This window comes from Boleophthalmus pectinirostris, unplaced genomic scaffold (assembly GCF_026225935.1).
Source record: "Boleophthalmus pectinirostris isolate CB_2022bp ecotype Guang Dong unplaced genomic scaffold, ASM2622593v1 HiC_scaffold_18, whole genome shotgun sequence".
Taxonomy (NCBI): domain Eukaryota; kingdom Metazoa; phylum Chordata; class Actinopteri; order Gobiiformes; family Gobiidae; genus Boleophthalmus; species Boleophthalmus pectinirostris.
Window position 1 is genome coordinate 6,115,332 of NW_026571133.1, and position 13,420 is coordinate 6,128,751.

The following is a 13,420-nucleotide window of genomic DNA, read 5'->3' on the forward strand; positions in this document are numbered from 1 at the left end:
GCCTTTTGATTAGATGACTTGGGGGAGGAGTGACAGCAAAGAAACTCTGCTCCACTTTTGAGCCCATTGTGACGGAAAGAGTAGCGTCCATCTATGATCCTCATGTTCCAGGACCACTCATTTTCTCCAAATAAGCAGTCCCCTTGGTCTTCTTTTCTGCTGATGGTTTTGTAACTTACAGCTATGTAAACCAATCTACCATTCCACTCCACTTCCCAGTAACAGCTGCCAGTCAGACCAGAGGAGCACAAGACTTGAGGACAAGAGTCAAATCTGTCCCGATGCTCAGAATACGGTTCCGCTCTCTCCACATGTTTCACGTGTTTTAGGTCTATCAGTTTAAGTTTTGGGTTGACCGTGCTGGAGTCCAGTTCAAGACAGAAGTCACCGAAGTCTGAAAGACAGAAGAAACTGATCTAATTTTGTATATTTTTCAGTACAGATTATTCTAAAAAAAAAAAAAAAAAAAACTTACACTTTCTAAGACCTGGGACAATCCATTGTTCTCCATCAGGTTTTAATCTGAGGCATAGACACAAGATTTGTCATTTTCAGTGTTCACCCACTCTTATTAATTATGGTACATTTAGACCCACTTCATTTGCTCTTCATTTAGAGGCATCCATAATCACACATTTCCAAAACTCAAAATGCTCTATATGCCTCATCTACATCGTAGTGCTCGCCACAGTCTTTTACTGTGTGAATGTGCCTTTACATAGGGTTATACAGATGATGTGCATGTGTAGTCCTGTCGCAGAAACACATTTTGAAATGCAATATATTGCTGAAATAAATATAAAGGATAAGCCAAAATACTGAAACTAATTTATGCCACTCACACAATAATCCAAGAGCAGATTGAAACTGCTAAATTATTCTAAATCTACAATATTGTTAAGAAATCATGAGCTGCAATAAGTAATTAGCAGAATAAACACTTATTAGTCTGTAATGAGTCATATAAGTTATTATGTCTTATTGACCCCTAAAAATATTGTTCCAGTCTTCATATGTATATTAAAGGTTAAGTCAATATAGTGATTATCGTGAGCTACGAAAGAGCAAGATAGGAAATGCTGTTTTGGACTTGGACTACTACAGTTTATTCTACAAGATCCTGCCATTATACATGTCCTTACATTTTTTTTTTTTAACAATTTGAACAGTGAATGACTCAAAACTTCCAAATGGCTCTGTGAGGGCTGACCCAGCCCCATACTGAACTGAACTATCCTGGACGTGAACCAGCAGGCTCCACTCTCTTCCCGCCCTCTGGCCTGAACCATAGCAGGAAGATTAGAGCATTTACTGATATAATTTAGCTAATTAGCTACATTATGATTATTTAATTCTAAATATAATTAGCTTATTAAATCCAATTCCAATTAGTCTACGTATTTATTGTCAAGTATTACATGCTTGTCTGTCACCTTTTTTTGTTACAGCTGGCCCAGTTTAAATGTTCCCCAATTTGTCTATTGTTAGGTGAGTTTGTTATGTGATGGAAATAGATTTTCTGTTGACATTGTTTATTTGACGTCTTTTGCAGTTTTTGTTCATTTTGAACATATTTTTTTCTAAATAAATTGCGCAGCTAAACAGGTGCAGTGCGAAGCATTTTCTGCGTTTCAGGCAAATCCAGTGGTGGGGTCTAGGGCACTTGGCGGCTGTTTACCATGATGGAAGTACAGAGTGACCAGCATCCAACAAGCCTGGGCCTACAGTTTTTCTGTGTGTGTCCATTAAATATCACATTTGGGCCTATAGTTTACACGTATCTTTCTCAGAGGGTACCAAGTCCAATTCCTATAGAATGCGTCATTTTAGGGGCCTCAAACGTAAAAACTCCAACAGCTACAAAGATGAAATGAGGATTTAAATTAAGTAAAATAATAATAATAATACATTTTCACCTCCTGAATACAGGAGCAAAACCATTTGACTTACAAATTCAAGCCTTTACAAGGTGAAACAATATTATTATTATTATTTTTGACTTAATTCCAGTTCTCATTTCCTCCCTGTTGCTGCTGGAGTATTGACCTTTGAGGTACTTTAAAATTACGCATTCAGTAGGGATCACTTCTACCACTCTGGGAAAGATGCACGTAAACTATAGGCCCATACGTGGTATTTAAAGGACAGAGAAACTGAAGGCCCGGGCTTTCTAAGAAGGTGAAATAAAAATTTGTTTCAGACAAATAAAAAAAACTGCTGTGAAAAGACCAAAGAGGCCACAAAGACAGGTTAGTCTGTTAAACTTCTACCATTGCACATTACAGCACATTACAGTTACAGCTCAGAGTTTCATTGACAAACATGGACTTTACATGATTTTTAGTATTATTTTTATTGGCATGTAGCAGCTCAGTTGTGTGAAGAATCTGTTTTAAGGCTACGTGACTGATATTTGTTAGGATAGTAAGAATTATCATAGGTCTACTTGTTCACCTCACCTGAGAGACTCCAGTGGGCACAGGGGGTCATCTTGTAGAGCGGTCAGGAGCTCTGCCGAGTGTCCTGGATGGTTGTAGCTCAGGTCTAATTCTTTCAGCTGAGAGTGGGCGGAGCTCAGAGCTGAGACCAGAGCAGCCCCGCCCCTCTCTGACACCAGACATCCTGACAATCTAAAGACACATAACATTACCACTAACATGGACACAATGTAGAGTCCACCACTAGCCGTCTCACCTGAGAGTCTGCAGTCTGCAGGGGGCGCTCTTCAGCCCAGAACACAACTGCTCTACTTCCTGAGTCATAGAGATCATTGTTACTGAGATCCAGGTATGTCAAACTGGAGGAGCTGAGGACTGTGGCCAGATGACCACAGCTGTGAGGGGAGAGGTTACCTTCACATAGACTGATGAGAGAGAGAGAGGGGGAGAGGAACATTAGAGACCAAAATCACAAGGGAACTGTAAGAGTTGAGTTAGAACTCACAGGACTTTGGTGGAAGCATTGACGACCGGTAGCAGGCCCATGAGAGCTGTTTCTGAGGGATAGTATTTCCTCAGGTCAAACTCCTCCAGGTCTGAGTTTGAGGACAGTAAAGTGAAGGCTAGTCCAGACCACTCTGCACAAGAGCAGTGTCTACAGTGTTCTTTTCTCATGTACCACTGTATGTTTTTGACCAAACTCGTGTCATTAAGCTCGATTAGACAAGAAAACAGGTTCATTCTTCTCTCTGCAGACAGAGACTCATCAAGTTTCATTTTGATGTACTTTGCTACATTCTGATTAGTCTGAGATCTACTTTTTCTCTGAGTCAGCAGACCAAGCAGAAGGTTCTGATTGGCTGGTAGAGACAGACCCAAGAGGAAGCGTAGTAACAGGTCCAGGTGTCCATTTGGACTCTGTAAGGCCTGGTCCACTGCAGAGCAGGTAAAAGTCTGCCTCTGGGTCAGAACTTTTAATGTAGTGTTGAGTGGACAACAGGTTGACTTTAGAGCTGATGAAGGTCTGATGGACGTGAAGAGCAGCCATAAACTCCTGCACACTCAGATGGACAAAGCAGTAGACCTTGTCTTGGTACAGGCCTGGCTCCTCTCTAAAGACCTGTGTGAACACTCCTGAGTACACTGAGGCCTCTGCAGCGTTCAGTCCACACTCCTCCAGGTCTGACTCATAAAAGATCAGGTTTCCTTTCTGCAGCTGTTCAAAAGCGAGTTTACCCAGAGACCATATCATGCCCTCGGTCTCTGGAGTCCAGGGAGGATCTATCTCGGAGCGGCCTTCATACTTTAGGCCCTTCACTTTGGCCTGGACCACCAGGAAATGGATGTACATTTCAGTGAGGGTCTGCGGCAGCTCGTCTGTTGTCCTGGTTTTCACCACATGATCCAGGACTGTGGAGAGGATCCAGCAGAAGACTGGGATACGACACATTGCGTGGAGGCTGCGAGACCTTTGGATGTGGGAGATGACATTTGTGGCCTGCTGCTCATCTTTAAACTTTTTTCTGAAATACTGCTCTTTCTGTGAATCTGTGAATCCTCGCACCTCAGTCATAATGGAGACACACTCAGCTGGGATCTGATTGGCTGCTGCAGGACGTGTTGTTATCCAGAGGCGAGCGGAGGGAAGCAGGTTCCCCCTGATGAGGTTTACCAACAGTATGTCCACTGAGGCAGACTCTTTGGGGTCAGTCAGGACCTTGGTTTTAGTGAAGTTCAGAGGAAGTCTGCACTCGTCCAGACCATCGAAGATGAAGAGCAGCTGGAGCTGTTCAAAGCTGCAGAGTTTTTTGGATTCACTGAAGAAGTGGTGCAGGAGTCCCACCAAGCTGAACTGTGTGTTTCTGAGCATATTGAGCTCTCTGAAAGTGAACGGGAACAGCAGATGAAAGTCCTGGTTGGTTCTGCCTTCAGCCCAGTCCAGACTGAACTTTTGAGTCAAAACAGTTTTTCCAATGCCAGCCACGCCCTTTGACATCACTATCCTGCCAGGCCCCTGTTTGTGGATGAGGGCTTTAAAGATGTCTTCACATTGGATGGTGGTTTCTGGTGTAGCTGGTTTTCTGGACGGAGTCTCGATGTGTCTGATCTCATGTTCCTGGTTGAACTCTGCTGCCTCTCCCTCTGTGATGTAGAGCTCTGTGTAGATCTGCTTCAGGAGGGTGGAGCCTCCAGGTTTAGCCACTCCCTCACACACTCTGCTGAATCGCTGCTCTAGACGCTTCTTCAGTCTATTCCTACATAAGCGAACATGGTATCCTACACAAAAAAGAAATGCAGTTAATATTAAATACAGAGACTGTTTAAAGGGACATTTCAGAATTTTGGTCATAGGACCTCATTTCCTAGTGAGCCAGAGTGTTGGAGACGTGTGGAGACAGTTCTTGAAATAATCCATCCAGTCCTTGTATTTGCAGAGGTCACTGGTGCTAGACTAGTGCATGTCAATGGCCATAGTTATCCTGCCACTAAAAACAGTCTTACCCACTCCACAAAACACCCAAAACAAATCTATTATTACACCAGACTGTCCATGTAAATGTCTGTGTTGATAGAACAATGTTTGAAATAAAACTAACCTTGCATCGCATGAGTTGTCGCATGTTGAGGGACTATTTTTTCAGTAGCGGCGGAATTTTACTTTGCCAGTAAGATAGGTGCTAGGTGATATCAGCCCGCCGCTGCCAAGCTTTCTATCAGGAAGTACAACTCACTGCTGCTGCAGTGACATAATCATCAAGACATAAATGGTTGGTTTTACTTCTAAAATTATTCTATCAACACAGACATTCACATGGACAGTCTGATGTAATAATAGATTTGCCTCGGGTGTTTTGTGGAGTGGGTAAGACTGTTTTTAGTGGCAGGATAACTATGGCCATTAACATGCACTAGTCTAGCACCAGCGACCTCTGCAAATACAAGGACTGGAGGGAATATTTTAAAAAGTGTCTCCACACGTCTCCAACACTCTGGCTCACTAGAAAATTAGGTCCTATATCTAAAATTCTGTCCCATTAATGCTTGAACACAATTTCCATTAACTTACAAACTGCCCCTCAAGGAGAGGCAGAAACTTTTGTAAACTTGTTGGACAACCCTCTTCTACATATAGTATCTATGAATTGAGTGAAAGGCCCCAATCACACTCAACTTCTATTCCTCTGTACTTGAAACAGAATTCTTACTGGTCTGCAGAGTCTTAGCCAGTTGCTCCTGCTTCATCCTCTTCAGGAAGTCCACGGTGATGTTCAGGACTGCCTCTCTGCTGCTGCTCTGCTCCTCTTCCTCCTCACACTCAAAGCATTCCAGGTAATCCAAGACCAAAACTTTACGGAAGTTTTCCAGCAGCTCTTTTACAAAAGTCAGAACGTCGTCCTGCAGTCGCTGGAATATACAATATACATTTTATATATGTATATTAAAAAAAAATAAATATATATATATATATATATATATATATATATATAGGTCACAGACCTTTAATATACTCTCCAACTGTCCACCATCCGTAGTATTTCTTCGTAAAGTGTTTCTAAGTTAAGAACAAACAAAAAAACCCAAATCAAATATTACTAAAGAAAGCATTTGTAGTGTTGTGGGGATTACCTGTAATCATGTGACTCTTGTTTAAAGTTTAAATCCGTTAGTTTTAGAGCGGTTACTGCACAGAGACACACTGCTTGGTTCAGGTTCAGGAACTTCCATTTTTCTGTAAATTGGAAACACAAAATTAAACAAGGAAAAACATATGAGTATGAACAGTGTTGGAAATAACATTATTTAAGTATAACTGTGTTACTAATAGAGATTTTTTATTTATTTATTTTTATTTTTTATCAGCAACGAGTAATCTAACTGCAGTAATGTTGTTACAGTTATTGTCAGTGTAACAAGGCTTATTATTTTACTGTGAGTCTCAGTCTCAGTTCAATATACCTAGCTAACAAATAGAAACTAAACAAGGTGTGTATTTTTAGGGCAGTTAGCTCCTCCATTCAGTCAGAACTGAGGAAGCAGCATGAATGAGCTGCGAAATGTCTTTGATCAAAAACTTTGTCCTGTTGACAGAATAAAATTTCTGAGGATGCTACCTGGACGACTGAGGGATTACACAAACATCTCTATGGAAACTAGTGGGTGGCAGATCCCCCACCACAAAAGTACATAGTGCCATAGTCAATATGAAATTATTAGGTTGGAGTTAGGGTTACCTCTGTTCATGTGAATCCCCTTTAAAGTGAAAAACTTACTGACACACACCCAAATAGTTTTTCCACACACACATGAAAAAAACAAAACAAAAAACAAAACCCCAAATCAAATATTACTAAAGAAAGCATTTGTATGGACGTGGGGACTACCTGTGGTCCTGTGGGTTTTGTTTAAAGACTAAAAACGCATCTCTAGATTGTTCACTGCACAGAGACACACTGCTTGGTTCAGGTTCAGGAACTTCTGTTGTTCTGTAAGTGGTAAACACAAACAGTAAATAATGAAAAAACCTCATGCGAATAGGAAGAGATTGGCCCTATGCAGATGTTTGTTACCTGTGTCTTTGGATGGGTCACTACAAATAAACACAGCTCAGGTCAAGGTGAGGTATTTTGATTTTGTTAGTGTTCAAACCATAAAAAGCATGACCCTGTGCACAAGAAAATGCTAACTTCCAGATTCTTAACCAGAACTTGAGTTATTAGCATCTGATTGCTATTTTGCGTGGCTCTTTTAAATTGCAGGTGGGAGGGTAAATCTTTTTAAGTTAAGCTGTCAGTCAAATCACGTGTTTGTTTTGTTTTAGTTGCGTGTCAACCTATCTTACCATCTTTTTGGAGATGGTAAGATACGACCTCCCCCTGGTCCTACAATTTTTTTAAATCATGGGCCGGTTTGTGGGGGAAAAGTCCAGGCCCGCTTTTTGGTCCCAGTCCACCTCAGTGTGCAAATGGGAATTATTCTTAACCCTGGCTGGCTAGTATATGTGTTCACTTCACTTATGCAAAGCAATGTCAGTGCAGCATTACAAGTACAAGAGTGTGTTATTAAGCATGATCACAAAACCAAATTTGATCATTTTATTTCAGTACTGATGGAATGAACACATTGCATTGCTATAGATCCATCTTCTTCTTGACAGACAGATCTGAGAAGCATCTTCAGTGAGTTTTGTACCATGTTCCTGTAAAGTCATAATTGTTTCAAGATATTCAACCAACATAACAGCATTGATATTATAAGTAATAAGCAATGATCTTACTCCCCTTTTTATCCTGGAATCGTGTTTAGTAGTGATTAAGACAAGGACATGTATGTGTCCATGTGACTAACAGATGGAACCTAGAATATATTATTATTGTAATGTACCAAGAAAGGTAGTTTTATAAATTGCATTCTTCTTACTCACTATTGCTCAGCAGTGCATGTAAGATCACACTAAATGGACAGTACAATTCATTTTTTGTATTTATAGTAAATACATACTTTTGTTTGAGACATTGCATACATTTAGTATGAGAAGCAACCCACTCCATTGACGAACAAGTGCCGTTCATGAATGTCAGGCTTACTTTGTGATTTCGCTGATATTTTGGGATGACACTTTCATATTTGGGGACGGTGCTGTTCCTTTCTCTATTACGATGTCGTTGTTGCTTCTATGAAGACTACTACAAGATTACACAGGCGAAGCTGAAAAACGACTGAGACAGAAGTTGTCTCCTGCATTTAAACCGCAGTGCTATGCTAACAGGAAGTAAGTTACCCAAGAGCAGTTTTACAACTTGAAGTGGCATTGCACTGCGGTTTAAATAGTAACAAGTGCACAGGGTCTATATTGTCTCATATTTTGTCAGTTATCACTTTGTACACTTTTCAAATAATTGGGGAGCCCCTGCCGCCCCATCCAGAATTGTATGTCTAAGATGCTTGCAAATCTCTGCACATAGTGTAATTTGTCATTTTAATCTTAATATTTTATTCCTGATTGATATTCAGCTAACATTTTTTGTTTTTGTTCTATATCTTATAGTATCACATGTTGTTTGGTCACATGGCCATGTGTTTAAATACTGTCATGCACTGTCATGTTTTCTACTTTTTACCTGATGAAAACTGGTACGTGAGTTGAAACATGTTGACATATATAAAGTAAAATTTAAAAAATGGGTGGGACCTTTTGTTTTTTTTAGTTTTTGTTTTTGTTACTATTCAGTATCTGGACCTTGATGAGCATTGCTTGAGAACTCTTCAACAGAATTGTAATGTACTGTTACCTGTGGCTCTCTTCATTTCTCGGAGTGAGTCCACATCCAAATCCAGTATGTTCTGATCCTGATTCCCAGTTTTCCATTTTCTTCACTGGTTTATTAATTTGGCCAGGATTTATCACTGCAATCAGTACAAGTCACAGTTGCCACCAGGTATTCACATTGGGTTGTCATATTTCAGTTAGACTAATGTTAAACCAGTAGAGGTTTTACTAATGCTAAACATCACTTAATTTTTTTCTGGCATTTTAGTAACCAAAGAAATACTGACAAATGTAAACAAGGGTGGTGCTAGCAAGATTTTAGCCTATTTATATGAAAATTAATCTTACCGAATCAGCGTATGTTTCTTTTGTAATCATCGCCGGCTGCTCGACTTTCACTTTAGTTCAAGGAAGTCATCTCCCACACAAACCTCAGACATAACAAACATTTCCTTTCACCATCAAGAGGTGCAGCATGTCAGATTTGTACATCTGAACAACTAAATGTAACAATGATCTGTGTGTTAATGTTATGCTTTAAATGTCCTCACAGGGAAACTCAAAAAAAAAAGAAAAAAAACAAAACAAAACTACAATTTAGTGCAAAAGTCCAAAGCTCGACAAAGTCCAAACTAATGAAATGACAAAAGCTGTATAGTCTTGTGTATGGTCTCCCCTCCCCCACCTCCAAAAACTGCAATACATTCAGATCAGCTGTTCCTCAGTCCATGTACTTGTGCAGACTTGTGTGCATCTGAGGAGACCAGTCTGTACTCTGCCCAGTCTTCCCCGCAATGCACTTCACATCGCACTTTTATGTTCCAGTATGAAAAGTGAATAAATCAAAATAAAAACATTTTTTCTTCAGAAGATTTTATGCGAGTGTTGATTGATTTTTATGATGAATTCTTATATTCATTATTATTTTATATTATTAATAGGGATGTAATAATAATAATAATGTGGTATCGTACCATCAAAAGTCTCACAATAATACCGTGGGCTGTCACAATATATTGAATCACAAGTTCCTTTGCTTAAAAATGCATTTTTAAAAAAAATAGTAGCAATGGGCAGAGTTGAGGACTTGCAAGTCGTGACTTGGACTCGAATCAGACTTGAGTCACTATTTTTAGGACTTGAGACTTGACTTGATAAAATGGACTAAGACTTGGGACTCGACTTGGACTTGAAGGTCAATGACTTGGGACTTGACTCAGACTTGAGGCCTGTGATTTGAGAAGACATGAGAAGCACTTTTAAATCTGAATTTGTTGTGTATTCTGACTAATGATTCATTCAAGGCATTTAAAAAGGAAAAAATTGCTTTTCTACAACTTTTACATACTCTATAAATACTCATATATAAATATACTATGAATTTATAAGTACAATTTATCGTAAAATTCATATAAATTGCAAAAATCAAAGCAATATGTGGTACTTTGATTTAAAGACTTGAAATGACTTGAAGCTCAAAGCAGACGACTTGGACTTGACTTGACAGAGCAGTGCTTGCAGTTAGCTTCACACCTCTAGAGAATGGTGATGACAGCAGCCGCAAACATGTCACACATGGCTGAGGAATATTTATTTTATCACAAATTAGAGAAGGAAAAAAATCGCACGAGCACAATTAGACTTAGAGTTAGACAAACTTTATTGATCCACAAGGGAAATAACTTGGACACAGCAGCTCACACGTCACAATATACACCTCTGGGAAAAAAGAGACCTTGCTTCCTTCTGCTCTGACAGTGTTTCCCAACTCTGAGGACTGTTTTTTTCCAGCAGGACAAAGCTCAATGCCGCACATCTCAGTCAATCAAGGTGCGGATGAAGGACGACCAGATCAAGACCTTCTCATGTCCCGATCTCCAGGCATGAACCACTGAAAACCTCTGGAACGTGATCAAGAGGAAGATGGACGGTCATCAGGGTTATTCCACCAAATACTGATTTCTGAACTCTTCCTAAGTTAAAACATTAGTATTGTGTTGTTTTAAAATGAATATGACCTTGTTTTCTTCGCATTGCTTGAGGTCTGAAAACATTGCATCTTTTTTGTTATTTTGACCATTTGTCATTTTCTGCCAATAAATGCTCTAAATAACAACATTTTAATTTGGAATTTGGGAGAAATGTTGTCAGTAGTTTATAGAATGAAACAAAAATGTTCACACAAACCTATAAGTAGTAAAATCAGAGAAACCGATCATTTAGCAGTGGTCTCTTATTTTTTTCCAGAACAGTATTACAATAACAAAGAGCAAAAATATAAATGGTCATAATAAATTCAAAATAAGTAGCAACAATGCAAAAAATAAAAAAAAAAAAAAATCTAGTCAAGTTAAAATGACTTGAATTAAGAAAGTTTTATCATGATTTGAGTAAATTTCACTTGAAAAGTAAAATTATCTGCCAGTGGAATAAGACTTTTTGTACTTAAAATATGAAAATACATCTTGCTGCACTTAAAATAACAAAAACAACAACTTTTTACACTTAAAATAAGACACAAAATCTAATATTGCTTGAATTAATAAAAACTAGGGATGGGCATGATTAGTCGATTAATCGATAATTGATCATTTAGAATTTCATCGATTATGTTCATTTTAAATAGACAAACTGAATGTAGGTTGCTGTGCGTAGTGTGACCAAACAGGTCCGTACATGTGTCTCTCTGCACTCAGAAGGAGCGAGACACAAACAGTCGGTCAGTCTGCAACGTACTGAAGTGCAAATGCGAACAATGTGCAACGATGACTTGTACAAGAAATTCCAGGCTTTCCGTTCCGGTCAGGACAAGTGTGAGTCCATGTGCACAGTGAACAAAGCAGCACATATGTTTCTGTGTCCAGTGGGAAAAAGTTTTACCAGGTGAGAGTCGCGCAATGTCGATGACGAGTCCCCACCTCCCTCCCCCCGTACGGTGTCCTGGTTTTGACAAACGCAAATCTGGTCACACTAACCTGTATTCACCTGAGTCATGTCTTTTAATCCGACAGAAATTGAACCGCATCAGCGACACAAGAGCTGTAGTTTTATCTTCGCTTAGTTTATGTAAATTAGCGATGCGGTTTTAAGTTTTCGTTTCTGTGAGAGTTGCGCAAAACTGAATTAAACACATTATAATGTCAAACGGGCTGATGTGGCTCTAGAGTCGTTACGGTTTATATGTCGTAAAGTTGAATTTATTTATGCAGATTAGAGTGCAGATATTAATAATAATGATGATCATTTTAATTTAAAAATGTTAATGATTAATCGATAATCGATCGTTAATTCTTCCGACGATCGATTAAGAAAATTTAATCGAATGCCCATCCCTAATAAAAACACGCTTGTTCCTTGTCAACTTGTCAAGCTGAATCTGAATGTTCTTAATTTAAGTCATTTTAATTTACCTAGATACTGTTTTTTTGTTTGTTTGTTGTTGTTTTTTTAAATGAAGAGACTAGTGTCAAATAAGGCTTAAATATATAAATGTATATGTACAAGTGAAAATAAAATATAGAAATATAGTAATACAAATATATCTCAAGTATACAAGGTCGTAAGAAAAAACAATACAAAGATGAAATAATGACCGACAGTATGTATTTTTATGTTTGTTTTTTTTTTCATAGAATTCAAGTGTTTGGCTGCACGTCTGATAGTTTTATTGAATGAACTCCCTTTGTACATTTTATCTAAGACCAAATCATTTCTGTTTTGTTTACTTATGAGATTGTGGCTGGAGCTTTATCAGAACTGAAAAGCTTTTCCATTCAGATAAAGCCGAGCCTGTGCGCCCGTGTCAGCCCGTGTGCTCGTATATTTACATGATGAAACGCAGAGCCCTCCCAGAGCAGACCGGTCTTTCCTTCTGCTCACGGTAAAAATGTAGGTTTACTGGAGTTGAAATGACTTGATAGTTTCATTACAGTTGGACTAAACACCTAAACTCCACCCACGATCACATTTTTAAATCGAGCTGCTAAACTGGGCGGACTAAATAAGAGAATGCCATACTTCAAACTCCTCCCCTGCAGCCAGGTTTTTGTAATCTGGCTGTAATCAGGGCAGTCTTTTGTGATGTCACCAACTACTTGAAATAACAGAGGCCACTCAAGGCAGCACAAACTTAAATTTTGTCTTTTTTTTTTTACCAGAAAGCTGCAAATATATCTAGTTTCTGCACGAAAATTGCCAAAACATAACTAGGAACATGAGATAGTGCTATTAAAACACCATATACAGTTGTTTTTTTGTTTGTTTTGTTTTTTATTATTGATTTAGTGTGTAGTTTGACTTTAATCAAATGCAAATAATTACAGATTACAGGTAGGTGATATCACTTTTTTCAAAATTCATAATTAAAATTTTATGATGATTTGTGATTTTTCTTTTGCCTTAAAGAGGTAAATAAAGTAATTTCCTTATGAAAGTTCACACTTCACTGTGATTGGTTAAACTCACCTGTCACTCACTCAAAGCCATACAGACATTAACCAATAGAAAAAGAGGATGGGAAATAATCCATGTATCATTCATTCATTCATTCATTCATTCGTCTTTCAAAATAAAACCAAAAATAAGAAAACAAAACAAAAAAAAACAAACAGTTTTCTTCTTTATTTATCTCCAAAACTAAAATGAATAAACCGATAACAATTTGTTTTTTCAGGTTTCGATTTGGTGTTTAAGTGAATAATGAAAAAAACGGATA

The 13,420-nt window shown here is 38.5% G+C and overlaps 1 protein-coding gene across 1 annotated transcript; it reads right to left on the minus strand.

Annotated features, from left to right (window-relative positions):
- Nucleotides 1-307: 307 nt before the first annotated feature.
- On the minus strand, nucleotides 308-9,190 carry LOC110162498 (protein NLRC3-like). The gene is given in 11 exon segments (XM_055154197.1): nucleotides 308-394; nucleotides 476-522; nucleotides 2,460-2,630; nucleotides 2,695-2,863; nucleotides 2,944-3,380; nucleotides 3,382-4,715; nucleotides 5,645-5,843; nucleotides 5,937-5,991; nucleotides 6,066-6,168; nucleotides 8,729-8,843; nucleotides 9,055-9,190. Coding segments are annotated over 8 exon segments (2,457 nt in total). The 5' UTR covers nucleotides 8,745-8,843; nucleotides 9,055-9,190; the 3' UTR covers nucleotides 308-394; nucleotides 476-522; nucleotides 2,460-2,486.
- Nucleotides 9,191-13,420: the final 4,230 nt, after the last annotated feature.